Source organism: Oryctolagus cuniculus, chromosome 21 (assembly GCF_051225735.1).
Source record: "Oryctolagus cuniculus isolate XC-2025 breed Fujian yellow rabbit chromosome 21, ASM5122573v1, whole genome shotgun sequence".
Taxonomy (NCBI): domain Eukaryota; kingdom Metazoa; phylum Chordata; class Mammalia; order Lagomorpha; family Leporidae; genus Oryctolagus; species Oryctolagus cuniculus.
The window spans coordinates 28,943,781-28,961,086 of record NC_142887.1 but is presented as its reverse complement, the minus strand read 5'-3'; the positions used below and the strand labels follow the sequence as shown (position 1 = coordinate 28,961,086).

Sequence of the window (17,306 nt, the reverse complement as noted above, 5' to 3'; positions counted from 1 at the left end):
GTGTACAGGGTACATACAAATATTATACCATCTTATGAAAGCAATGTGAGCACCTGCAGGTCTGGGGATCCATAGGCGTCCTGGAACCAATCCCCTGTGGATAACTGAGGATGGCTATATGCCCAGATGTGGAATTGCTAGGTCATATGGTAATTCTTCTTTATTCTTTTTTAAAAAAATATATTTTTTTTATTTTGAGAAGTAGCAAGAAAGAGAAAGACAGAGAAACTTCATCAACTGCTTCGGCTTCGCTCTCCAAACACCTGCAATAGCTGGGGCTGCGACCAGGTCAAAGCCAGAACCAGGAATGGGGTCCAGGTCTCCTGTGTGGGTGGCAGGGACCCAATTACTTGAGCCGTCATCACTGCCTCCCAAGGTCGTTAACAGGAAGCTGGAATCGGGGGTGGAGCCAGGACTTGAACCCAGGTGCTCCAATACAGAATGCAGGTATCTTAACTGCTATGCCAAATGCCTACCCCATGGTTCTGTTTAACTTACTGAGTAAACACCAAATTGTTTTCCACAGTGGCTACACCATTTTATGCTCCCAAGAACAACAGACATGTCCTTCAATTTCTTGGCCTCTTCTTCTACGACATTTATCGTATTCTGATTTTTTAAAAATTCTTATTTTTGGGGGTATCCTTCTAGATGTGAACTGACACTTCATTGTGGTGTCAGCTGGCATTCCCCTAGTGATTCACCTTCTCAGGTACCTGCTGGCTAGGTGCACATCTTCTCAGTCCCCTGTCCATGTGTTAGAGTATTTATCTGTTACTGAGTTGTAAATGTCTCTCTTAGTTTTTGGATACTAGACTTATCAGATAGGTAATTTGTGAACATCCCCTTCCATTCTCTGGGTTATATTTTCACTTTGATAGTGTCCTTTGGTGAAGTTCAACGATCAATCTTTTCTTTGGTCCTTGTGCTTTTGGTGTCATATAAAGAAAACATTGCCAAATCCAAGGTCATGAAGATTACCTTTTAATTTTCTTTTAGAATTTCATAGTTTTAGCTCTTATATTTGCATCTGGGCTCCATTTTGGCCCATTTCTGAACATGAAATGAGGTAAGGGTCCAAGTTCACTCTTTTTTATGTGGATATTCAGTTATCCCAGACCATTTTTTGAAGACACCATTCTTTGCCCCACTGAGTAGACCTGACACCCTTGTTTAAAATCAACTGACCACAGGAGTTGGCACTGTGGCATAGCGGGTAAAGCTCCCGCCTGCAGTACTGGCATCCCACATGGGAGCCGGTTCAAATCCTAACGGCTCCACTTCCAATCCAGCTCTGCTGCGGCCTGGGAGAGCAGTAAAAGATGGCCCAAGTCCTTGGGCCCCTGTACCCACATGGGAGACCTGGAGGAAGCTCCTGGCTCCTGGCTTCAGATCAGCACAGCTCTGGCCATTGTAGCCAATTGGAGAGTGGGCCAGCAAATGGAAGACCTCTCTCTCTCTCAGCCTCTCCTTCTCTCTCTGTGTAACTCTAACTTTCAAATAAGTAAATCCTTAAAAGAAAAAAAAAATCAACTGACCACAGAAGTACAGGCTGATTGCTAGACTTTCATTTCCATGTTAGTGTATGTGCTGCCAAAGCAAGCGCCTAGACTTCCATTTCAATTCGACTGATCTATTTATAAGCCCTGATGCCAATATCATGCTGTGTTGATGACTGCAATACTGCTTTGCAAGAGGCTTTTTAAAACTTTATTTTTCTTTTATTTTCATCTACTTTATGGGCAGATACACAAACACAGACAGAGAGAGAGAGAGGAGATTCCATCTGCTGGTTCACTCCCCAGATACCCACAACAGCCAGGGCTGGGCCCAGCTGAAGTCAGGAGTCCTGAACTCCATTCGGGTCTCTCATGTGGGAGGGACTCACGTACATGAGCCATCATCCACTGCTTCCCAGGGGCATTAGCACCAGAGCTGGGTAGAAAGCAGAAACACAAGCGGAGTAGACAGGACCTGAACAGGCACTTCCACATGGGATGCACTGACCCACAATGCCTGCCCCAGGATGCCTCTTATGTCTTACGCTGGCCTAATTGCTCTGCTTAGTACTTATAATACAATGGTGAATATCAGTGTCAAAAGCAACTATCCCTTTCTTTTTCCTGATCCGAGAAGGTTTTAAGTCTGTCACTACTGAGTGAGTATATTAGCTGAGCATTTTTCACCAAAAAAAAAATTTGTTATCAGGCAAAGGTGATTACAGTAATTTAAATCTGAAGTCTGGGTTTTAAGACAGCTTAGTTTAAGGCAGCTTAACAGAAATAATGCATTTAAAACAATCTGCAGGAGCTGGCATTGTAGCACAGCAGGTAAAGCTGCCGCCTGCAGTGCCGGCATCCCATATAGGCGCCGATTCTAGTTCCGGCTGTTCCACTTCCGATCCAACTCTCTGCTGTGGCCTGGAAAAGCAGTGGAAGATGACCCAAGTCCTTGGGCCCCTGCACCCATGTGGGAGACCGGGAAGAAGTTCCTGGCTCCTGGCTTTGGATCGGCGCAGCTTTGGCCGTTGCGGTCATCTGGAGAGTTAACCAGCGGATGGAATACCTCTCTCTCCCTCCCCCGCCCCTCTCTGCCTCTCCTTCTCTCTCTCTGTAACTCTTTCAAACAAATAAATAAATCTTTAACAAATAAATAAAATAAAACAATCTACATTGAGTAATGTGTACGCAACAAAACTTAGTACATAAGAAACCTACCTTCCACTTGGTAAACAGATCAGCAAGGAAACCATTCACAGCTTTCTCAAAATACAGATCCCCTGAAAATAAACAATGAGGAGTGAGTAAGGACAATCTCTGTTTCTTGTTTCTAATTTCTTTTCTAAGTAAATAACGGATGGGACAAAAGAGAAAGTGGGTTCTGCCATAACGTTAAAAAAAAAAAAAAAAACTCACAAAAGCCAGATGTATAGTGATTCATCCCAAACCTCATCAAAACCAATTTAGTATCTGCTTCGCTCTAACAGGCCATGGCTTCAAGGGAAAGCCTAAGTTTGAAAACAGCCTTGGTGATTACAGACTGTAGCGATATCTCCAGAATCAGAGAACAAGCTAACCTCCAAAGATCATTATACTGAAGTCTGTTAAAGACGACTTGGCAGGCCCCAGACACTCCCCAGTTATCATCTGCAATTCCTGCTGTTCTGAGTGACCTTGTTGACTCATACAAACATTAATTCTTAGTTTTGCTAGAGACAAATTTGGATCGTATTGCACCACGAGGCTGGTTGTGTTGGACACAGTGTCTGTATCTCATAGCAGCCCTACTGCTCTCCACTCGGTATGTCACAACTCTAATGATATGAAACAAACCCGACTGCTTCTGTGAGTGATAGGAAGAGAAATGAAAGACACCAAAGAACTTACAACTTTTCATCCTGTAATTCAAGATCTGAGAATTCAGTTATTTTTATGAATACTTTCCTGTACTTCATGGAATGCATATGCTTTCTGCCTCTTATCTGAGCATGGTTGAGACGGACACACATGCATACATGTATATGCATTTATCTATTTTAGCATTAGGATACATCTTTAGAGAACGTCAGGAGCTTACTGTAAAATGATACCAACTTGGGGGAAACCAGAAAATTCTCCCTAGTAGCAGCTACAATCAGCACTGAGGAACAGTACCATAAATATCAAAATCCCACATTTCACAGCTCATCTGAATAAATATGTAAACCATAGCTGACGTAGAACGGAACACCACCTAGAATAGACAAGAAAACATAATTTCAGTAGAAAGCGATGATAAATATTTTCAGTTCTGCAAGATGACAAAGTCCTGGTGACCTATTTCACAGCACTGTAAATAAACTTAACTCCATTGAACTGTACCCTTAAAACTTGTTAAGATGGTAAATTTTACAATGCATTTTTTAAATGACAATTCCGGAAACAAACAAAAAGCTGATGGAGGAATTTCCTTATTGTGTTGTGGGACTTCTAAAAAGTAAGCTTCACCCACACATTCCTCCTTTCATTTCAACATTACTGAGCTCTTACTCTGAGCCTTGCCTCACAGGCAGTAAGGAGACCTCGTCTCCACCCTCTAGGAGCCCATAATACAGGATACAGACATGCAAAATACGACAACTTGTGCAGATATTTTATGAAGGTTCACGAAAGAAATGCAGAAGGGGCCGTGAGTCTGGCAGGGGAAGTCATGGAATCTCATTCTGGAAGCAGACCTTGGGCCGAGACGTGCCAGACCGTGAGCTGTCAGTCTAGTAATGATTGCCGTGGTACCTCCCCTGCCCAGGCAGCCCCAAGGGCAGGAGTAAGAGGCTTTCCGGCTCTGTGTGCTTTCCAGAGGCTGGTACCAGCCCTTCCCTTCTCCACAAAGCTCTGAAGAGGTTTGCCGGAAAGGGAGAAGGTTGATCCTGAACACTCCTTTAGCTCCTTAGAGACCTGCTCCTTGGAGCAGAGCTCATTAAAGACTGTTCACTCCCTGGGGCTGTATATACTTCCTGTAACAGGGACTGGATGTTTGTCCCCCCTCTGTAGTGCATGGGAAACCCCAAAACTGGCCAGAAACACACTTTTCCAGATATCTATGATCATGCCCGGGTTTGGGTATTATGAGTGGTTTTACTTCTTTGTGTTTACTTTTCAAAAATTATGAAATCATTTCACAGGAATACACAGAAATATATATCATCTTTTTATAAGAAACATACAAGGTTCTTATCATTATTTTCTCCTCTCCCTAAAGTTATTTTTTAAACAGATAACTTCTTTGACAAAATTACTCTAGACAAGAAGCAGGATGGTTGCCTTTATGTGTGTGTGAGGGGTTACCCACAGCAGTGGGGCACAAGAGAACTTCTTGGAGTGACGGAAACGTTCTATACTTGACCGTGGTGATAGTGATGTGGATATTTTCTAAAATTCAACAAGCTGTCACGTTAAATGGCCTTATTGTGGTTATGGACGCATTTTGCTATGTGCTAATGGTATTTCACCAAGTCACTTCAAAGGATACATTTCTTTTTTTTTTTTTTAATATTTATTTATTTATTTGAAAGTCAGAGTTACACAAAGAGAAGAGACGCAGAGAGATGTCTTGCATCTGCTGGTTCACTCCCCAATTGGCCGCAACGGCCAGAGCTGAGCCGAACCAAAGCCGGTGCCCATATGGGATGCCGGCGCTTCAGGCCAGGGCATTAACCTGCTGCACCACAGCACTGGTCCCTAAAGGATACATTTCTAGACCTTGCTAATACATTCCACATTTGTAAAATACGTGTCTATGTATACGTATGTAAATACATAAAATTGTATGTTTAGTTGTTTTCATTTTATGGATTTTTTAAAATGTGCTCTTCATTTTGAAACTATAAAAGTATCAGTTATTGTTTTTTTCAAATTACCTTAATGGTCCATTCCTTTTATTGTTTTGCTTTTAAGATTTTTTTTTGTTAATACAAAACTTCACTTTAAGACAATTCATCTTAAAGTCTACAATTCAGTGGATTTTAATATATTTATAATATTTGTACACCATAATCACTACTTCTAGAATAGGTCCATCACTTCAAAAAAGAAACCCCAGGGCCAGAGCTGCGGTGTAGCAGGTAAAGCTGCCACCTGCAGTCAGTGCTGGCATCCCATATGGGTGCCAGCTCTGGTCCCAGCTGTTCCACTTCCAATCCAGCTCTCTACTATGGCCTGGGAAAGCAGTTGAGGATGGCCCAAGTCCTTGGGCCCCTGCACCTGTATGAGAGACCTGGAGGAAGCTCCTGGCTCCTGGCTTCAGATCAGCCTAGCTCTAGCCATTGTAGCCAACTAGGGAGTGAATCAGTGGATGGAAGACCTCCCTGTCTTTCTTTCTCTCTCTCTGTCTCTCTCTCTCTCTCTCTCTCTCTCTCTCTCTCTGCTTCTGCCTCTCTGTAACTCTGCCTTCAAATAAATAAATTAATTTAAAAAAAAAAAAGAAAAATTCCATACCCATTAGCAGTTACATCCCACGCCTCTAGCCCCTATGCCCTGGCAACCACAAAGCTATTTTCCATCTCTATTGGTTTGCCTATTACAAACATTTGACATAAAGGGAATCACACAATCTGATGACTTCCACATCTGGGTTTTTTCACTTAGCATATTTTCAAGGTTCATCTGTGTAGTTGCATAAATCATGTTGCATGAATCAAAGGCAAACTTCATTATGTCTTATTGCTGAATGATATTTCACTGTATGGTTATAGCACATTTTGTTTATATGTTCATCAACATTTAGGCTGTTACCACTTTTTGGCTATCATGAAAAATGATAATCATGATAAATGTTTGTAGGTGTGGGGCCGGTGCCGCAGCTCAACAGGCTAATCCTTCGCCTTGCGGCGCCGGCATACCGGGTTCTAGTCCTGGTCGGGGCGCCGGATTCTGGCCCGGTTGCCCCTCTTCCAGGCCAGCTCTCTGCTGTGGCCAGGGAGTGCAGTGGAGGATGGCCCAAGTGCTTGGGCCCTGCACCCCATGGGAGACCAGGAGAAGTACCTGGCTCCTGCCTTCGGATCAGCGCGGTGCGCCGGCCGCAGCGTGCTGGCTGCGGCAGCCATTGAAGGGTGAACCAACGGCAAAGGAAGACCTTTCTCTCTCTCTCTCTCTCACTGTCCACTCTGCCTATCAAAAAAATAAAAATAAAAATAAAAATAAAAATGTTTGTAGGTGTTTTTGTGGGAATGCATGTTGTTAGGTCTCTGGTAGACACCGTAGGACTGCTGAGTCATATGGTAACTGCTGATCTGTTTGAAGAACCACTAAACTTCTCCATAAGTGGCTTTTCTATCAGTGATATACGAGGACTCCAACTTTCCAACATCCTCCCCAACACTTGTTATTTCCTTTTAGTAAAAAGTCTTATTCAAATCATTACCTCGATGTAAAAAAAAGTTTTTATTTATCTAAAAGGCAGGGAGAGAAAGAGATCTCTGCTAGTTTACTCCTCTAATGGCCATGATGCACTCTACTGGGCCAGGCTAAAGCCAGGAGCTGGTAATTCAATCAAGCCTCACACTTGGGTGGGTAGGGATCCAATTATTTGAGTCCTCACCTGCTTCCTCCCAGGCTTCTTATTGGCCAGAAGCTGGAACTGAGACCTGAGTCAGGACTCAAACCCAGGTCCTCTGATATGGGATGTGGGCACTCTAGGCAATATCTTCAGTACTGTGCCAAACACTCGCTCCATTTCCCAAACTGTTATTAGCAATGTTTGCCTTTCTTTTTTTTAATAAGTCAAACATTTACTTTATTTGAATATTTTTGAAAAACACTTTGAAACTTCTTGGTAATTATGGTTAGAACTTTATATCTTATTATTTATATGTATGACACATTAATTAATGTTGTTATTATTTAGGACTTGGATGCTTTTTCATTTTATCATGAAAAATTTGAAACATGTTGGGATTAGTGTAGTGACATAGCAGTAAAGCTACCACCTGCGATGCCAGCATCCTACATGGGTACTGGTTCAAGTCTCACCTGCTCCACTTCCAAACCAGATCCCTGCTAATGGCCTGGGAAAAGCAGCAGAAGATGACCAGAGTGTTTGGGCCCCTGCCACCCACATGGGAGACCGAGATGAAGCTCCTAGCTACTGGCTTCAGCCTGGCCCAGCCCTGGCCATTGCAGCCATTTGAGGAGTGAACCAGCAAACAGAAGATCTCCCTCCCTCCCTCCCTTACTCTCCCTCTCTCTCCATAACTCTTACAAAATAAATTAATAATTCTTTTAAAATAAGTAAATAAATGAAAGCTCAAACATGCTAGAAAACACCAACATATTCATTGCCTACTCCTAAATGTAACATGAAATTTGCTATACAATTTATCTATAGATTTATTCATCCCTTTAGGTATCAATCAACTCATTATTTTCTCTATAAAAAATAAGTTGAGGGAGGCCGGCACCGCGGCTCACTAGGCTAATCCTCCACCTTGCGGCGCCGGCACACTGGGTTCTAGTCCCAGACGGGGCGCCGGATTCTGTCCCGGTTGCCCCTCTTCCAGGCCAGCTCTCTGCCGTGGCCAGGAAGTGCTGTGGAGGATGGCCCAAGCACTTGGGCCCTGCACCCCATGGGAGACCAGGATAAGTACCTGGCTCCTGCCATCGGATCAGCGCGGCGGCCATTGGAGGGTGAACCAACGGCAAAGGAAGAGCTTTCTGTCTCTCTCTCTCACTGTCCACTCTGCCTGTCAAAAAATAAATAAATAAATAATTTGAGGGGCCAGCACTGTGGTGTAGTGGGTAAAGCCACTGCCTGCAGTGCCGACATCTGATAAGGGCACTGGTAAGCTCCAGCTCCAGCTGTTGTGGCCATCTGGGGAGTGAATCAGTGGATGGAAGATCTCTCTGTCTCTGTCTCTCTCTGTAACTCTTTCAAATAAATAAATCTTTTTAAAAATATAAATAATAGGGCCTTGTGACATTAATTAAATGTCACAGTGCTCAGGAGTGAACACTGTGGCACATCAGGCTAAGCTGCTGCTCGGGACGTCTGCATTGCATACCGTTCCATATCCAAGTGCCTGGGATGGAGTCCTGCCTCAGCTTTGGATCCAGCTTTCTGCTAATATGCTTGGAAAGCAGGAGATAATGGTTCAAATGAGTGGGTCCCTGACACCCACATGGGAGATCAAGATGGAGTTCCTGGCTCCTGGCTTCAGCCTGGCCCAGTGAAAGCTGTTGCCAATGTTGGTGAATCAGCAGATGGAAGATCTCTCTCTCTCTCTCTCTCTCTCTCTCTCTCTCTCCCCACACCCCTTGACTTTCAAATAAATAAATCTTTTTTAAAAAGTTAAAACACTCATCTCATTTTACATATTAAAATTTATTTTTCTTGGCCAGTGCCATGGCTCAATAGGCTAATCCTCTGCCTGAGGCGCCGGCATCCCAGGTTCTAGTCCCGGTTGGGGTGCCGGATTCTGTCCTGGTTGCTCCTCTTCCAGGCCAGCTCTCTACTGTGGCCCAGGAGTTCAGTGGAGGATGGCCCAAGTGCTTGGGCCCTGCACCCGCATGGGAGACCAGGAGAGGCACCTGACTCCTGGCTTCAGATCAGCGCAGTGCGCTGGCTGCAGCGGCCACTGGAGGGTGAATCAACGGTAAAGGAAGACCTTTCTCTCTGTCTCTCTCACTGTCCACACTGCCTGTCAAAAATAAAAAAATAAAATAATAAAATAAAATTTATTTTTCCTTTAAAGATTTATTTATTCAAAAGGCAGAGTTACAGAGAGGGAGAGATAGAGACAGAGATCCTCCATCCACTGGCTCATTCCCCAAATCAATGGCTAGGGCTGGGCCAGGCTCAAGCCAGGAGCTTCATCTGGGTCTTCAACGTGGGTAAAGGGATCCAAGGACTCTGGCCATCTTCCGCTGCTTTACCAGGCACATTAGCAGGGAGCTGGATCAGAGGTAGAGCAGCCTGGACTTGAATCGGCACCCACAGGGGATGCCGGCATTGCAGTTGGTGGCTTAACCTGCTACGCTACGACACCAGCCCTTAAAACACTATTTTTCTAATCAGATTACAACTTTTCTAAGCAGGGTAACATGTCTAAAATTCCATTCAACCAACACAGGAGAAACTACCGAGCGTCAAGAGCCATGCCAGAGAATTTGCAAAACATAGATAGCCTTGCCTTGGGGCAAAACACATGAGCAAGCGTACCCACCACCGTGTGGTACCTGCTAATGTGTTCCTAAATCCAGTGTGCCACACAGGGACTTCGAGCCTGGCAGAACAGGAAGGCTTTCCAGAAGCAGGGGAACCTGAGACTAGAGTTGAGGTCTGGAAGGGGAGAAGGCAGGGTCTAAGCACCTGGGGCAGGAGAGCGCAGCCTGTGCAAAAACACAGAGACAAGGGAGAGAGTGGCTCCTCCAAGGAACAGCTAATTGCGTGCGTGGCTCAGACGCTGGGGGAGGGGGGTAACACATGGAAGTGGCAAAACCAGGGGCCCGCGCTGTGGCGCAGCGGGTTAACACCCTGGCCTGAAGCGCCGGCATCCCATACGGGCGCCGGTTCTAGTCCTGGCTGCTCCTCTTCCAACCCAGCTCTCTGCTGTGGCCTGGGAAAGCAGGAGGAGATGGCCCAAGTCCTTGGGCCCCTGCACCCACATGGGAGACCCAGAAGAAGCTCCTGGCTCCTGGCTTTGGATCACCCCAGCTCTGGCCATTGCAGCCATCTGGGGAGTGAACCATCGGATGGAAGACCTCTCTCTCTCTCTCTGCCTCTCCTCTCCCTGTGTAACTCTTTCAAATAAATAAATAATTCTTAAAAAAAAAAAAAAAAAAAGAAGTGACAAAACCAGCTCCAGACTCAACTGCCTCCACTGAATTCTCTACTCAGATGTCCAACAGGCAGCTCACAGCCTGAGCCTTTTCATTCACCCCAGCCTGCTGCTCCTGTCTTGTCTCTTTGTTTACACATCACACCCAATCTGCCCGTAGTTTCTGTGTGCCCTTCCCCTCAAATGCATCTCAAACTCTACATACATCTTTCCACGGCTCCAGCTCTCTCCTTAGTTCGCACCACTGTCTTCTGGCTGGACTGCCGCAATCCTCCAAACTCATTTCTCTACTTCTACTCTTGTCCTACAAAAAAGCTCTACATCAGAGGCAGAAGGGCTGCTGGAAGCCTAGCCAGTATCTAGCGCTCACTTCTTCCCAAGAAACTGGAAACTGAATCTATTCAGGGAGGAGAAGGACCCAACCAGAAGACTAAACTCCCCAGGATTAGCAGTTACCTGTGACTATATTCTGCCCACTAACATATAAATGGAAGCGGTGTGCCTCTGAAGGAAGCTGACTTGGCTGCAGGGTACACCTTTCTTGTCTAGCTTCCCTTTCTCAGTCCTCAGCCTAGAATACAGATGTGGTTACAGGAGCTCCAGCTAGATCATGGAAGCCCTATCTTGATGATGGCAACACAGGAAGACAGAAGCAGCTTTGGCTGACCAGTAGCTGTGACACTGTCATATCAGCCATGCATTCCCTGTGAACCTATGGACTTCTTTTACATAAGAGAAACAAGTTGACCTGTAAGCATTACAGCCGCTGTTATTTGGTGACTTTGCTCACCAGATCTGAGCGAAAAAATAGTGATCTTCTAAAGCGCGATTCAGGTACTCCCTTGTTTAAAGTCCAGCAGTGGGTTCTAACCGTCCACAGAATAAATCCTAAACTGGTCACAAAGGCCTTCAGGCCCTGCGTGAACTGGTTGTAAGCTGTCTGCCTCCTCTCCAATGTCACTCTTGCTACCTGTCTGCAATATCTCCACCACTCTGGCCTCCACAATCGTCTCCTCTGTCTGGAATGCTCTTCATCCCCACCTTTGCATACTTGCCAGGTCCCACAGCAATACAGAACATGGCTCCACCAGCTAATATAACATTACCGTATTTCTCATGAAAGTCAGGGGTATGTTCTTGGTGGCTCTGCCTTGCCATTGTTTGCTGAATGCTTGGAACTTGGAGACGACTTAGTGCATGTCTGACCAAAAGAAACATGGTGAAGCAGAAGATAAAACAATGGCAACTGTAGCTACTGTTTTGTTGCAGGTTCATTGCAGATACCCTTACAGAGACCTCTTGCTCACCTTTGTAAAGAAGGTTTCCGTTTTATTCTCCATCTCTATGCCCTATGTCCCTCAGAATGTTTTGTTCATTTCATTGGTTTACTAAAGAGGCCATCCTTGGTCCCTCTCGTTTACCCAATTAATTTCCTTTGGGATAGTCACTGTAGTTGAGGATTCCCATGTTTATGGAATGGGTGAGTAGTTGCATCAGTCATCAGTCCTCCTACTATGTAAGCTCCTTACCAGCAGGATCCTGTCTGTGCTGTGCTCGGCAGCTGGCACACAGTAGGTGTTTTGATATTTACTTGTTCAATTAAAAAATGAATGAGGTTGCAGAGGAAAGCACACGCCAGATTACCATGGTCCTTGTAAGTCACGCCTAAGAGCTGTGCATTTTAAGAAGACTGAACACCAGAAAACAACAATTTATACACCCTAAGAGTTGCAAAACCTTAGAAAAATGTAATGCCAGATGTTGAAATGGTGAAAAACAGCAGATTTTATACATTCCTACCGGAGTAGAAACTACTGCAAACAATGTTTAAAGAAATTGTCAGTATCTTATGGAGTGGGACCTGTCAGCCAGCAAATACGCTCCTAATCACAGACTTAAAATCAAGTATTGGGTACAAGAAAAGATAGCTAGAAATGACTATACACATGTTTATCCCACTTTAATAATACTCAAAAATAATAAAACAACACACTGTTGAGAGCAGATATACACAAACACACCCATACATACATACATACACACACATATATATGTATGTATGTATTAATACCATGTAAACAACAGGAAAATTACAAAAATAAAATTTAGACAACGGTTACCTTTGGGGGAACTTTTTCTGAACCAGGGGTGATTCTGTCCCTCAGGGGACACCTGGCAATGTCTAGAGACATTTCTGGCTGTCAGGACCTGCAGGGTAGGGGATGGAGGGTGATCCTGGCATCTTATGAGTGGAGGCCAAGGGGCTGTGAAACATCCCACAATGCACCAGACAGTCCCCTGCATCATGACTGATGTCATGGGTCAAATAATTCTTTGTTATGGGGGCCAGTGCATGTGACATGCATAGGACATGCCCAGCAGCTTTCTCACTAGATATCAGTGGTACAACCCCTCACTCGTGACAGCCAAAAATGTCTCCAAATGTTACCAAAAAGACCCCTGGGGGTGCAAAATCGCCCCTGGTTGAGAACCACTGCTGTCAGGGGGAGGCAGGCAGATGGGAACAAGGAAAAGTTGACCAGCATTCTGGACAGAAGGGACTCAAAACTCTGAAAACACCTCTCTTCATGTTTTTGACACGATCTCCCACCGAGTTTATCTTTTGCTATGTATTGGTGGGCAGACTACATCTCTACAATGTTAAATAGATCCAATCAAATGAAGAAAATCAAGACTGCCCACACTGGAGAGATCCAACTGTAAAACATCAGAGTGGCAGAGACTCTGACAATATTACTGGTTCTACCTGCACAAAAAATAGCAACCTCAGGATTATCACATTGTTATTTGTTTCTTGGCTTTGTTCTTGATTTCAGGACTTAGACCTAATGGTATGGGGAACCAAAACCAATTTAAGAAAAAAAAAGAATATTATAAATCTTACCCGGGTATCTTCGCTGATATAACCACACATGACCTTCTCATTCTTGACCCATAGCTCACCAGCCTGTGCCCTAAGAGGAGACACACACACACATACATACACACAAATGTTATTATAAGTCTTAAATTTAACCAAGGAGAAATAGTAGGGGCAATTGCAGGTACCTCTGTCTACTCTGATACCTATATCCAAATGACCTGACTGGTGACAGATTTCCAAAGACAGTTCCATGAACATATTAACAAAGGTAAAGAATTCTTATAATGAATAAAGAGCTCTAAGTCTAGGAGTCCACAGACAACATATTGGTCTCAAGAAGGGTTTCAGGGAATCTGTAAACCCTCTGAAATGATATGCAAAATTATCTATAGGTTTCATCAAATCTCAAAAGGATCTATGTCATGTAAAAAGTTAGGAAGCACCTACGAACAATTCTGTTCATCCCAGCTTTGACAAAACAAATTTTAACCAAAAGATCAAAAGAATTCCATCTCAATTAACAGGATTAGGATACGAGCAGTCAGGAGGCCTGAAGGGACAGGGTCCCTTTTCAATGCAGGCTACTCTGCTGAAATAACTATTTTTTTAAATAATTTATTCACTTATTTACTTGAAAGGTAGAGACACAGTGACACAGATAGATAGAGCTCCCATTTGCTGATTCAGTCCCCAAATGCCCACAACAACAACTAAGGCTGGGCCATGTTGAAGTCGGGAGCCAGGAATTCCATCAGGCTCACCCACACGGGCTGTGAGGATCCAACTACTGGAGCTATCTCCTGTGCCTCCCAGGGTGTGTGACAGCAGAAAGCTGGAATCCTTGAGCAGAGCCTGGTCTCAAGCCCAGGCGCTCTGATATGGGACACAGGCATCCCAAGCGGCATCTTAACTGCTACGCCAACATCTGCCCCTGCTAAAAAACTGTAAAGGCAACTTGGGACATTTTGCTGGTTGGATATTTTGTTCTCTGCAACTCTTTATTTAAAGATTTTATTTATTTGAAAGGCAGAGTTACAGAGAGGGGAAGAGACAGAGAGAGAGATTTCTCTAAACGGCTGCCATGCCCAGGGCTGGGCCAGGCTGAAGCCAGGGGCCTGGAACTCCATTTGGATCCCCCATATGGTATCATGGGCCCAGGAACTTGGGTCATCTTCTCCTCTTTAACTGATGCATCAGCAGGGAGCTGGATAGGAAGTGGATGAACCAGGACTTGAACCAGTACACATATGGGATGCGAGGATAGCAGGTGGTAGCTTAACCCACTGAGCCACAATGCTGTGCCTTCTGCAGGTTTTTTTTTTTTTTTTTTTTTAAAGAGTGTGAAAAGTACAACAAAAAGAGCGTGGCTTTCAGAACTGACTAGTCTGGGGAGAAACTGATCTGAGCTCTCAATGTCACTTACTAGTTGAATGGCCATTGGGAAATAACACTGGGAGACTCAATGTCCTTATCAAGAGACAAAGATATATATGCGCGGGGGGATTATACCTGTTTTACAGAGCTATTTTAAAATTAAATTCTTCAGGATAGTGTTAGGATAGGAGGTGCTCAGTTAGGAGGACAAGTGGCTACCGGAAGTGGCAAGAACTGTAACAGCAGCGGTCGACAGAAAACACTATGCTGGAAAGAGGAAGCTGTCACCTGAGGACCTCCTTGTCATCACCCCTCAACCAACCACTCCAGCCTTTTCTACTGGTCTCTTCTTTTCCCCCAATAGAGTCACCTGCCCAGCTCAAGCTCACAGAAAAAGGAAAAAAAAGACTGGACAGAAGCCAGGGAAAATGCTGTGTATAGTGAGTTACAGCCTAGGCTATCTGGAAAATGATGGACAATAAACCAGCCTCTCAGGGCCTCCCTCATACCTGCAAAGTGAAGTCGGGGCTTCCCAGGGTCCTGCTCTGCTGCTCCAAGAGGGATGCCTTTAAATACTCCTTTGCCCAGTTACAGCTGCAAACGAGGAAGGGCTTCAAGCCTCCCCTGAGAAGACTTCTGTTTCTCTAACTTTATAGTAAGGACCTCAGAAATTCCAATGTTCTATGAGTTGATGTTTTAGCAGGAAGTACCGTGTATAAAAGCTCCTGAATGCCCCCATGGACAGGCCCTCTAAAACAAGCCCATTGTTAGGGAGCTAATTCATCAACTACTCCTAGGATGTATATGCAAAGTGAGGCTACAAAACTCAGGGTTATATTCTAGTGCCTCAACTCCTTTCTGGAGGTCAAGCCATAATTTTTCTTATTCTTGGTTTTTAAGTAACTGTAAACACAGTTAGTAAGAATACTGTTCTATCCATCTTTGATAACTCCTAGGAAGATCAAACGAGATGCTGTAAATGAGAGGACCTGGTAAAGTGCAGAACAGCTATTATCATTTGATGGAAATAGTTCTTTATTAAAACATACACACATACAGAGAGAGATTTGATCTTTATTCCTAAGCTTTAACTTGTCCTTATCCAAAAGTAGCCAAGAGCCTGATTCCTGGCCCCCTCTCTCTTAAACATCTATGTAATTATTTGAAGGGGGTGGGTGGAGGGGAAGAGAGAGAGAGGAAGAGAGAGAGAGAGGGAGGGGGAGGGAGGGAGGGAGGGAGAGGGAGAGAGAGAGAGAGAGATATCGAACTTCTATCCACTGGTTCACTCACCAAATGGCTGCAATGGCCAGGTCCAGCCCAGGGTGAAGACAGGAGCCAGGAACTCTGTCTTCCATGTGGGTGCAGGGGCCCAGGTGTTTGGGCCATCCTCTGCTGTTTTCCCAAGCACATCAGTAGGGAGTTGGATTAGGAGCAAAGCAGCTGAGGCTTGAACTGGCACTCAAATATGGGTTGTCAATGCAGCAAGTGGCAGTCTGACCAGCTGCACTACAAACGCCAGCCCCAACCTGTCTCTTTTTGTGAAGTTAAAATAAGGGCTGGTATTGTGGGTAAAGCTGTCGCCTATGACACCAGCATCCCATATGGGTGCCTGTTCAAGTCCTGGCTGTTCCACTTCCAATCCAGCTCCTGGCTAATGTGCCTCAAATAGCAGCGAAAATGGCCTAAGTCCTTGGGCCTCTGTCCCCCAGTGTGGGAGACCTGGAAGAAGCTCCTGGCTCCTGACTTTGGCCTCATCAGCCCTGGCCATTGCAGCCATCTGGGGAGTGAATCAGCAGAGGGAAGATCTCTCTCTCTGTCACTCTGCCTTTCAAATAATAAGTAGATAAACTAGTAAGCAAACAAAGAAATAAATAAATGGGAGAGACCTGTGTTAGTCTGCTCTGTCTGAACGATGCCCTAGGTCACCCTGGGACTCCAGAGATTTCCCACCAGCTCTGGATGACTCTGATCTTGATCTTGACCTTCCCAGTTTCTAGAACTACTAGAAACAGTTACCCCGATGGTGTCATTCAGTTTATGGCAAAAGAAAATGGACTAGGACACAGCTATTTTAAAATTATGAGAAGAGGGTTTTTGTGTTTTTTAAAAAACAGTACACGCATATAAAATTGTACACACTGTATGGTCTCAGGCTACAGGGAAAAAAGGCATAACACTTTGATACAATGATGTTAAAATATTAACTGGTTACTTCTGAGTAGTAATACTATGGGCTTTTCCACAGCTTCTTTATTTTTTTAAAATGTCTACAATGAGCAAGCACTGCATGTAAAAAATATTTAGCATATGCCTGTGATGGAACATTTTCTCAGGAAGTGATACTTGGGAGTAGACATTTCACCTAGTAGTTAAGATGCAAACATCTCACATCAGGGGCTAGTGTTGTGGCACAATGGGTTAAGCAAATTCCTGCAATACCAGCATTCCATCTGAGAACTGGTTGGAGTTCCAGCTGCTCCACTTCTGATCCAGCTCCCTGTTAATGCACCTGGGAAAGCAGCAGAAGATGGCCAAGTACTTGGGGTTCCTGCCACCCATATGGGAGACCCAGAAGAAGCTCCTAGCTTCGGCCCAGCCCAGCCATGGCCAATGCAGTCATTTGAGGAGTGAACTAGTGGATGCAGAGTATCTTTCCCCGTCTTTATCCCTATCTCTCTCTCCCTCTGCCTTTCAAATAAATAAATCAATAAATCTTTTTTAAAAATATCCCACTTGACA

General features: G+C 44.6%; 1 protein-coding gene across 10 annotated transcripts in view; it reads right to left on the bottom strand.

The window, feature by feature from the left end:
- DEPDC5 (DEP domain containing 5, GATOR1 subcomplex subunit) overlaps window positions 1-17,306 on the bottom strand; it is a 151,952-nt gene that overhangs the window by 119,800 nt on the left and 14,846 nt on the right. For all 10 annotated transcript variants that reach the window (XM_051826696.3, XM_051826701.3, XM_051826700.3 and 7 more), the window contains exons 8-10: window positions 13,215-13,284; window positions 3,654-3,732; window positions 2,718-2,779 (exon numbers count right to left, since the gene is read on the bottom strand). In XM_051826696.3, coding sequence (XP_051682656.3) covers window positions 2,718-2,779; window positions 3,654-3,732; window positions 13,215-13,284 — 211 coding nt within the window. The remainder of the gene's footprint in view (window positions 1-2,717; window positions 2,780-3,653; window positions 3,733-13,214; window positions 13,285-17,306) is intronic.